This window comes from Priapulus caudatus, unplaced genomic scaffold (genome assembly GCF_000485595.1).
Source record: "Priapulus caudatus unplaced genomic scaffold, Priapulus_caudatus-5.0.1 Scaffold25, whole genome shotgun sequence".
Taxonomy (NCBI): Eukaryota; Metazoa; Priapulida; class Priapulimorpha; order Priapulimorphida; family Priapulidae; genus Priapulus; species Priapulus caudatus.
The window spans coordinates 39,303-49,810 of NW_014577086.1; the positions used below are offsets into that span (position 1 = coordinate 39,303).

The window sequence follows — 10,508 nt, forward strand, 5'->3', positions numbered from 1 at the left end:
TCGAAATTCTGCCCGATTGAAAATCGCAATGAAAAAGCATGCTAACACACTTCTTTCCATTGCCTCCAACATAACATTTAGATACTCTAACATTCTAGCAAACTATAGTGCTACACGCCAGATAATGATGACAATTTAATTCATGGAAATTATGATCCAGCTCCTAAAATCCATCCGTCTGGTAAATGACGAAAAGGACCACACCCTGACATACACGCGATCATATACCACGGCGCTGCGTTTTAATTGAATAATTATCTCTTAGTCAAGAATCGCGTTTTTTCTTCTTTCAGCCAAACTGGCGGCCAGAGCCGATACGCAATTTTTGCATGGTATTAGATGGTGCCACGCGTGCAGCAAAAACTTCGTCTGCCCCTGCGATTCAGCCCTTACGTAGACGGGACGCACGTACGCACGCCGTACCTACTTATACAGGCAGCCAAGCACGCAAGCACATATTAGCTAGCGTGTAGTAGTCGAAGCACACAAATACGCAACACACGTGGTATATACATTATGAACGCACGCCAGTCACCACACCGACGCACGTACGTACGCACGCAGGCCGGCAGCATACATTTCTATGGGTGCATGTATGTCTTTGTATGTGGGTTGTGCGTCGCTGAGTGCCGTGCGTCGTGTCTTAAAACTGGTTCATTAGGAACAATTTTTGAGAAGATCAAAAAAATCCGTTCCCTCAACAAACTTATTTGTTAGCCTTGCCACAAGTCTGGCGTAACGATTAAGTCTTCTGTCAGCTAACACGCACAATCGACAGATCATATAGGAGCTATTCACTATTGACAACTAATTTGTTGTTATTACGTCGTTCAATGTTATGTATATAGGCGTGAACATTTATATTTTACAGAAATAAGAGGCCGCGTGTTATTTTCGCATGTATTATTATTAAAACCCCTTTAGTGTATCCGCTGCCCAGCTGGCAGGCTGCCGCTCCTTAATTGAAGCCGCTGACGATAATAAATACAACTTCATAATAAACTTATACAACACAGTGTTTAGAAAGATTGCATAGAAGGTCTTGACACTTTTATGATATTTTCATTGAACTTGCAAAGAACAGCAGTCCTCAAGCCAGCTGAGGCATGTTCATTGTATTTCCCTGTGTAAAATTATCGACTGCTTCGCTGGCAGCTATGGATTCTGTGCGCCACCTTGCCCATTCCGAGCGCGCCCCCGCACGGATATCCATAGCTGCGCGTGCCATACTGTCGTAGGACGTTCCCGCGTCGCGTGGCGCCTTGCGCGAAGCTGCGCGCAAGATTGTTGGCCAGCGCTTCGGCCATCAACACTCCTTTCGCGGCAACGTCCGTGTCTAGTATCCTGTCTTCATCTGGACGAGTGATAGTCTATGCTTTGTGCACAAGATATACATGACGGTTATGGTAAGCACCGATATTCGACTCTGCGGCTGTGACGTGAAAACCGACCGGTGAGTGCTCGAGTGAGCATTCGACGAAGCGAGCCAGAGCATAGCAGCACTCGCACTGCACTCAGTAAGGACCTTATGTCGTGCGCCGAGGACATTCTTTTTCTCCGCGCTTTCCCCCGCGGAGGACGTATTAGTTCCGCGTATTCCTGCCGTTACAAGGCGCATGCGCTGATCGTCACACCAGCCGACCGGTGCTGGCCAACCAGCGCGCAGCTCCGACGCGTGATCAAGACTGAGCGTAGCAGCCAACAGCAACCACGACATGAGGTCACAGTAGGGTTGTCAGTGGGCGATACCACAATAGCAGAGTATGTGAGCGGCATACAGTGAGCGTTACGGTGGCAGAGAGCAAATAAGCGGTACCAGACACGGTCCATTGCAGTCTCGACAACTAAAAGTCGGCGCGTCTGGAAAAACCCAACCGGACTTACTCCCTCACACAGGATGGAGACGTGAACAAACCAACCGTAGACACTTACATTACAGCTGCCAAGCCAAGGAAGATACTGCGAACGCGACGCGATTCGATACGACGGCGAGTTCACGGCCCTCGATCTTGAGATACAGCTAAACCGGATCAGGCTGATCGCGTGACGGCAACAGAAAGCCACAACTGATACGTGACTTATAACAGCACGAAACTTCGGACTGAGCAGTATTCCAGCGAACATAAGGAGTTTCACATACGATAAACATTAGTATAAATTATTCGGTATTCTGTATTCTGTATTCAGTATGTTGTATTGATCAATACCACTGGGCTTACATGGAAAAAGTAGGCGATATTGTTATCCGTTGGGGGCTTGTGAATGACCTGCGCGTGCAATGCCAATAGTATTTACTGGTGTGATGTAGCATAGAGAAATGTGCTACGCCTGCTATATATGTTGGCGTGATAGGCAACTGCCGCACACTTAGGCCAATCATTGGCCACATTTTTGACTCAATGGAAACAAACGCACCCAGCATGGACTGGCATTGCTTCTAACTTGGCCGATGAGTTTCCAGATGTTTCAGTCAACAATGCAAAACTTATGTTCACGTAAGGGTAAACCAGAATAGCAAGCTTAGCCATATCCTGGCATTAGCTGGCCAGAGAAGGGATAGACGATACAATTCGTGGGCCTCACGAGGGCACTGAGGACCCCGAGACCGTGTGAACAAGATTCGAGGAGCAGCTCGACCCCACCTGATAATTTCAGGGTTTTACCCCTTTTACGTCAAATAGTTTGCATTGTTGACAAACATCTGGGGACTTCTAATCAGTGCCTAGTTGAAGCATGCTCAGCGTCCCATGCTGTGCGCCTGCCTTCACGATCTTTGTTTTCATGTGGTCAAAATGTTGCCCATGTGGCTCGTGTGGCAATTCCTACCGCACATATATAGCATGGCGTTACACTTTCTCTATGCTACTACACGGACATATACGTATTGCATGCACGCGCAGTTCATTCACCCCCACGGATAACAATACAGTACTTCAGTTACCGAGTGTGTATTATCATACACATACTGATACAGAACAGAATACAGTACAGAATAATCTATACTACATTGTTTATGTATGTCGAACTTCTTATGTCGCTGCGATACCTGCTTCAGTCTCACGTCGTGCCTTGTATAAGTCAGGTAGCGTTGCTTTCTGTGTGGCCCGTCACTTCGATCAGCTGATCGGTTAGCTGTATTCAAGATGAGCGTGATGGTCGTTCGATCGTCGTCGCGTTTCGCGTATCTTCCTTGCTTGGCGCTGTTGTAATGTTACGATGGTTTTCATCTCCCATCCTGCTCTGAGGAGTAACGTCGGTTGGTTTTCCAGACCGTCGACTTGTCGAGGACGTGCATCGGTACCGGTGTATGCGGTACCGCCTTTAATTGCTCTCTGCCCCACGTACGCTCATGGTTACGCTCAATACTCTGCTATGTGTATGCCACTGACGACTGTTGAACCTATGTCGTGGTTGCTGTTGCTGTACGCTCAGTTGATCACGCGCCGAGCCTAGCCGCGCTGGTTGGCCACACCTGTCGTGCTTGTTGTGACGTCACGCATGCCTTGTAGTGCAGGAATACGCGGATAAGGTCCTCCGCGGAAGCGCGGGAGAAATGTCCTTCGCGCACGACTAAGTCTTACTGAGTCAGTGCAGGTGTCTGCTATGCTTGGCTCTTCGTCGGATGTCAACCTCGACGACACTCCCGTCGTTTTTCACAGTCACCGCCGCAGAGTCGAATATCGGTGCTTACATACGTCATGTATATCTTGTGCAAGCAGTAGACTTATCACTTGGTCCAGATGACACGGTATACTAGACAAGCGTTGCCGAAGGACGTGTTGATCCAAATGCGCTGAACAAGATCTTTGCGCGCGATTCCGCGGCAAGGCCGCTGACGCAATGGGAACGGCCTACGACAGTATGCAGCGGCTGGCAGCTATGGAGTCCGTGCCGCGAATGCAATTAGTCGGGCGCACGATCCATAGCTTGCAGCGGTCAGCTCGATATTTTACGGGAATACATGAAACAGCTCAGCTCCATTGAGCTGCCTGTTCTTTGCAAGTCAATGAAATCATCAATAAAGTGTCACACTTCTCTTCTACATGTGTTGTATAAGTTTTAGGATTTGTTTTTATTATGCTGTCAAGCGGCTTCATGTGGAGCTGGGCTGGCAGCGCAGCGAGTAATAAGCTGGGTTTATAATAATACATGCGAGAACATAATACGGCCAGTCAGTTATGTAAATATAAATGTTCACTATATTCAAACAACTGACACGTAATAATCACAAATATTTCAATTACGGTCTTGTGGTGGAGCTTCCATCGCACTTTTTAAATGATCTTGCGTGTGACGATACGTGACGAAACCTGTGCCGTGCTCTTTTTATGAGTCATACTCTCTGCTGTGACCGACGCTGCATACGTTGTTCGTAGCAAGGAGCATAACAATATTGACTTATTGTTGAAAAAATAGGACAAATGAAAGCACTCGGATTTTAGTGATTCATAGACAATCTGCTATTTATATAAGTTCCGTTTCGCCTTATATAAGACAACCGTTTGATTAACAACATAGAACTACGCATGCCCAGGATAAGCAGCGACCAGACACACAGTACAGGAACTACACTCGCCATCGACACAAATCAGTGTAAACATGTTTATTGTGCAGGGCGGCCGTTCGAGTGGGCGGTTCCTACCTAATGGTGTCCCATATGGAGAAAGCTCTCGGCCGTCGGGTGCAGCTCTAGAGACAACATCTTGGGCCTCTGCGTACAGCGTCCGTACACGCGTTCCAGGCGACGTGATCGGGCACATCGAGGCAAACGACCGAGACTTCACCAAACTGCAGAAATTGCCGTGGTTCTACATGTTAATAGCACGTTGGTGTTTTACTAAAAATTGCACCACCCAATAAGAGAGAATCCCGCGATTATGGCGACAGTGTGCCGGTATTTGTGTGGCCTTCGTACTACTACAGCTGACGTTCGTTAGTGAGACTGATCTTAGCCACGCTGGGGTTTTTGCGCTGCCTGTTAGTGTCATATGGCTAAATGAGGAAAATCGCAATCATAACAACGTAACAGCTTGTGGGTCGCGTCGCCCTCCACAGTCACGCCGATCGAATGGTCACTACCGCCTGGACGTGGCCGCCAGTAAAAGCCCGAGTGTGCCGTGCCGTGAACTCTAATCCGTTTCCTTCCGTAGTAGCTGACCAGATGCCAGTCAAGCGGGAGTCCAGGGAATATACCTCATCTGGAACGGCAGCTGTATAATACCACCATTGCATTGCACCATTTCGATCACTCGGTACCCGACGGTCGTGCGCGCAATGCGATTTTCATCACTCGGTACCCGACAGTCGTGGTCGCAATGCCATTTTGCATCACTCGGTACACGACGGTCAGGTATATAATACGTTCCTATAATATATCATTCGACACTATACTATTATTTGCGGTAACAAATGTTAACAAATCTCTATCGTTCAACGGCAATGGCAACTGTCAAGAACAACATTATGTAACAACTAGACGATGACTAGGCCTATTTCAATGTTGTCTCACCGATGGAATGTTTTTCACTCCTCACATGGAACAACCTTACACTTGGATATGCACTACAACAGCGTGGCATGATATATCGATGGATGCAACATCGATGGCTATGTATGAATGCGAAACTACATGCTCGAACTATTACGTCATCATCAGAAACATCAGACCATCGGGGGTATATACGTAGTAAGATGCATGCGGCTGCTGCTGCTCTGGCAGCACATATGGCTGCTGCTGCTGACGCCACGGCGGCGGAGCTGTTCCAGATAACATCTAGTGGAAATTATCAGTGTAAACAAACATCAATCAACGGGCTTAGCCAATCAACGTCGGGGGTACACAGATGGCTACGATAATTTGAATCGCACGTCACGATTGCAGCTAGACTGGTACGGACCTTAACTCCACCAAGTATCTTTCGCTACACTAAAGTTATAGTTAGTGCAGCGTGTGGAACTCTCCACCGCGGAGCAGTCTAAGCTGAATCGCCGATCCTAGTGTGGAAAAATACTTTGAAAATCACTCGAAGAGGGCCTCGTCGCGCCATCTATGGGACGCCATATGTACGAGAATAAATTCAGGGCGTGAAACGGAAGAAATGCAAACTCGCTTTTCTGGAGGAAAAGCAAACGCGCCGACCAGCAAATGAGCAATTACCAGCATTTGTATTTATTCTCGACCTACGTGCATAGTCGAAAGGCTTGTGGAATCGCCACAACTCCTCAATTAACCGATTATACGGCTTTATCCTATACCCAAAGGTCACTGCCGAAATTTTTCTAAATAGGGCAGCGAATAAGATTTATTGTCACCGCTGCGTGGCGTTTGCGCGCTTCGCGCGGATATCCGGGCTGCAGATCGTCCAGCTCTGAGCTCAACCGACATGTTGCTCGGCTGTCGACACACGGCGTCAAAGTTCATCGCGGCTGTGCGGCTATATTCAGCCGCAGAATGGCTCATATCTTCACCAGCATCGGTGGGTTACACCGCTAGCTGCCACCATGTAATATTATGGATCAACGCATGTTGTTTGTTGATATAATATTTATTGTTCTGAGGAGCCATCCTCAAACACAGCTCACACTTCCAAGCACATTAGCAGAGAGCGCTGGTTTCTCGTGGAATTTCATACGCTCTCGTGCACGTCATAACGTTACATCATTACAAGATGGAGATCAAATAAAGACGGTCATGGAGGAGGAGTAGGGGGCAGGAGGAGGAGGAAGAGGAGGAGGGGAGGGGGGGGAAGGAGCGGAGAGGTGATGGGAGATCGAATGGACGGTCATGGGAGGGCGGAGGGGAGGAGAGGAGGAGGAGGAGGGGAGGAGAAGGAGAGGAACGGGAGAGGTGATGGAGAGAGTGCGGCGAGGAGGAGGACGAGGGGAGGAGGGAGAAGGAGAGGAGGAGGAGGTGGAGGAAGGTGATGGATTAGGGGAGGGGAGGAGAGGAGGAGGAGGGGAAAGGTGTGGAGGAGAGTAGGAGTTAGGACACCTTTCACTCTTGCTCTTATCATGTTTCGCCTTCTCCTAGCTCTCTCCCCTCTTCTTTCTCCTGCCCTACTCCTCCTCCAATGAAGTTTCTTCGATCTTCATCACATTCCCCTCTCCTCTTCTCTCTCATAGCTCTCCTCGTCCACCCTCCTCCTTCCTATCTCACTTTCCTCTCTCTTCTTCCTGCCTCGTCCTTCTGCCCCCTATCGCTTTCATTACTTTCTCTCATCCTTCTCCCCGTCCCCTCTCTTCTTCTTCTCTCCTATCATAAATTCTCCCCTCCTTCCTCCTCTCCTCTCTTCTCCTCCTCTCCTCTCCTCCTTTCCTCCTCTGCTTCCTTACTCTTCACTTCTCAATCCTTCCTCCTCATCCTCTCCTCCGGCTTTCCTGCCTTCCGTCCCCCATTGGACGTCTTATTCATTACATCACTCGGTTTCCGGCTCTCTATTCCCCTCCTCCTTCCCTCCTCCTCCTCTTCTCTCTCCTCCTCCCTCTATCATTCTTGCTCTCATTTTATTTTCTCCTCTCCTCTCCTCTTGCCCCTACTTGTCCTTCGTGACGTCTTTCAGTTCGATCTCCATCTCAGGGGAGGTACGTTTATGTACAGGGTACATATTGCTGAAAAGTACAGGTTCTGGTAATTGGTTATAATATATGTTTCCTGGGGGCGGTGCCGGGCATACTATTGTGTACCTGATCGATCATGACCCTTAGCATTAAGTAACTAGTCACTATTTTGTGTGTGCTAGTTCCATTAATTTTGGCATTCGAAACTGGGAACTGGTAAATGTTTTTGCTGTGGATGTTCTTATTTCGAATATCTGGACACTGGGAACTGGGACTGGAATGGGGGCTGCTTTGCTGTTACTAGTTCTTATTCGATTAAGGAACTGGGAATGGAACTAGAAGATAATGCTTTGCTAGTTACTAGTTCCTTTTCGATAGGACAACTGGGGATGGGACTGGGAACTGGAAACTGGTAACTGCTTTGCCTAGTTACTAGTTCCTTATTTGAATAAGGAACTGGGAACTGGTAACTGCTTTGCCTAGTTACTAGTTCCTTGTTCGAATAAGGAACTGGGAACTGGGAACTGGGAGCTAACTTTACTGACCCGATATTACCTAATATCACGCCGCCCGTTTTGCGTGGCATATGAAAGCCGAGTTTTTTATGCTTTCTGTTGAAAAGGCTTAACTTTCTGAATGCTGCCATTAGCTGATGGTTGTCTACCGTTGTTTCCAGTACAAATCCAGCGCAGTCACCTTTTCAAAATTACATGAATCAATGGATCCGGGTCTGCATGCACTACGCTTGTTTGTCATGGAGTAGGCGTGTGAGAAAAAGGATCTATCTATATAAGCAGAGAAAGAATTGGTTGCTTGGAGGAGAAGGGAAAGGAGGATGAGGCGGAGAAAGATATGAGGATTAGAGAGATGATCCGCATTATCTAATTCTGATATTCTCCTGCTTTTGCTTACTTCTCCTCCTCTTCACCCTAGCTCCTTCCCATCCCCACCATCTCGTCTCCCTTAGCATCTTAACTCAGTTACTAAGTATGCCCTGCCTGTTCCAGTGCTTCCCATGTCTCTTGTTTTTCTTACGCTGATACCCACTTCATTGGCTCCTTTTAATATCCATCGTCTGTACGCCATTAAGCATCTCCACTTGCCCACCCCGCTGCCTCTCACTGCTTCCTTCCTGACTAGCACTCATCTTTATCATAGCCCTCCATACCTGTATTTTTTGCCTGACACGAGCAGCGTGCACTCGACTATACGTGCCATCAAGAGCTGTTATCCATGCATTCATAACATCAGAAGTAGCCTATTATCTACTTCTGATAACATCAAACTAAAGGAACGCGTGTAATGCAAGAGAACAAGCGTATCGTAATGCCAATGCGCACGCTATCCCCATCAACTAATGGAAGTGCACAATTGAGAATGCCATGACCTTGCTGATATAAACGTTTCGCTTTTGCCTCGTTGCCATTGCAAGGGCAACAACGATGTATATGACTAACGCCACGTCGTTCACTTTATTTTTTAGGTTATCACGGATAAAAAATTAATTGCGGCGGTGGTTGCGGTTACGGCAGTTAACATGCTCGTGCTGTGTACGTGGGAAGCGGTTGATCCACTGAGCGTAACCGTCTACAACGCTACTGTGCTAGTGCGTAAGCCTAGAAATAGGAGGAATTAGTCGGGTATATTGTAAAAAACGTACACAACTCCGGTATTTGACCTGGCTCGTTTAGCTATTTCTGACTAACCCTAACCCTAACCCTATATATATTATATATCATATACATATATATATTAGTCCAAAATAGCTAAACGAGCCAGGTCAAACAGAGGTCAGGGGGACATAGACCCACCGAGCGCCACTGACACTTGGGTGGATTTATGCAGACTACCATCTGCGCCAGTGGCTGTCTGTGTGTGACAAGAAAGGGCGCGGGAAAACTGAAGAACAGGCATTTGCGATGAGCTCTGATAGCTTGTAAAATTAGGACTGCCAAACATTCTGCATGGCACCATGACCTTGGTATTCTGTAAATGATTTCTCTTTCTGGTTCCTAATGGAGCATAAGGCATTGGCAAGTGTGAAGTTTCTGCATGTAGCAAGGGTTATTTGCGGGGTGAGATTAGGCCAACCTAAAAATGTACCAATGGAAGACCACCTATTAAGGGCCTATGCATATTGAATACACATTGGTTTATGTCACTTTTTTGACAGCACATAGCACATGATATAAGCACAGGACTTTGTTGCTTTCATCGCAACTCTTCTACAAGTAGCATATTCAATTTTATGAACTAAAATTATATATATAATTATGAAGTTTTAAATATGTTTTACTTAATTTTTAATTATGTTTAGCTTCATGTAGCTTCTATGTTCATTCGTGCTAGTCAGCCGATATTGCAGTCTGTGAAGCTAATGTTCCCTCGTGTAGACATTTATAAGCTCCAGTGGGAGTCGGGTGAGCATATACTGGGTATACAAATACATAGTTAGTAAAACGGTTAAAGCAGAGTTAATACAGTAATAAAGAAAGATCCACTTTACATTTCTGAAGGTATCCGAAGAAAATTACGATGTGAATGTCATAAATCAAGTACAGGTGTGCAAGTCAGCCAGTGAGGCGTATTTTCTAGGACCGGCTTACGCCATTCAGAGTCTGCTGCTTGCGTTTGGAACTTTCATCGCGTACGAGACTAGAAAGGTGAGATGCGACGTCCGTACAGGCGTGACCTCACGCCTACGTATGATGATCCAAAGTTGTCATAGCAGTGGACGCGCGGTATTACACGTTGCATAACGTTTGCATAACGTCGTGCATTTCTGCTCCACACTTGAATTCGCGTCGATCTATTACGTCGCGCATTTGCAACCACTATGTAGCACTTGTGTTCATCACTTGTGTTCATCACTTGTGTTCATCACTTGTGTTCATCACTTGTGTTCATCACTTGTGTTCATCACTTGTGTTCATCACTTGTGTTCATCACTT

General features: G+C 46.9%; 1 protein-coding gene across 1 annotated transcript in view; it reads left to right on the forward strand.

Annotated features, from left to right (window-relative positions):
• LOC106813961 (gamma-aminobutyric acid type B receptor subunit 2-like) overlaps positions 1-10,508 on the forward strand; it is a 38,900-nt gene that overhangs the window by 19,557 nt on the left and 8,835 nt on the right. Inside the window, exons 12-13 of the mRNA XM_014818215.1 lie at positions 9,041-9,163; positions 10,074-10,220. Of these exons, the coding sequence (XP_014673701.1) occupies positions 9,041-9,163; positions 10,074-10,220 (270 nt within the window). The remainder of the gene's footprint in view (positions 1-9,040; positions 9,164-10,073; positions 10,221-10,508) is intronic.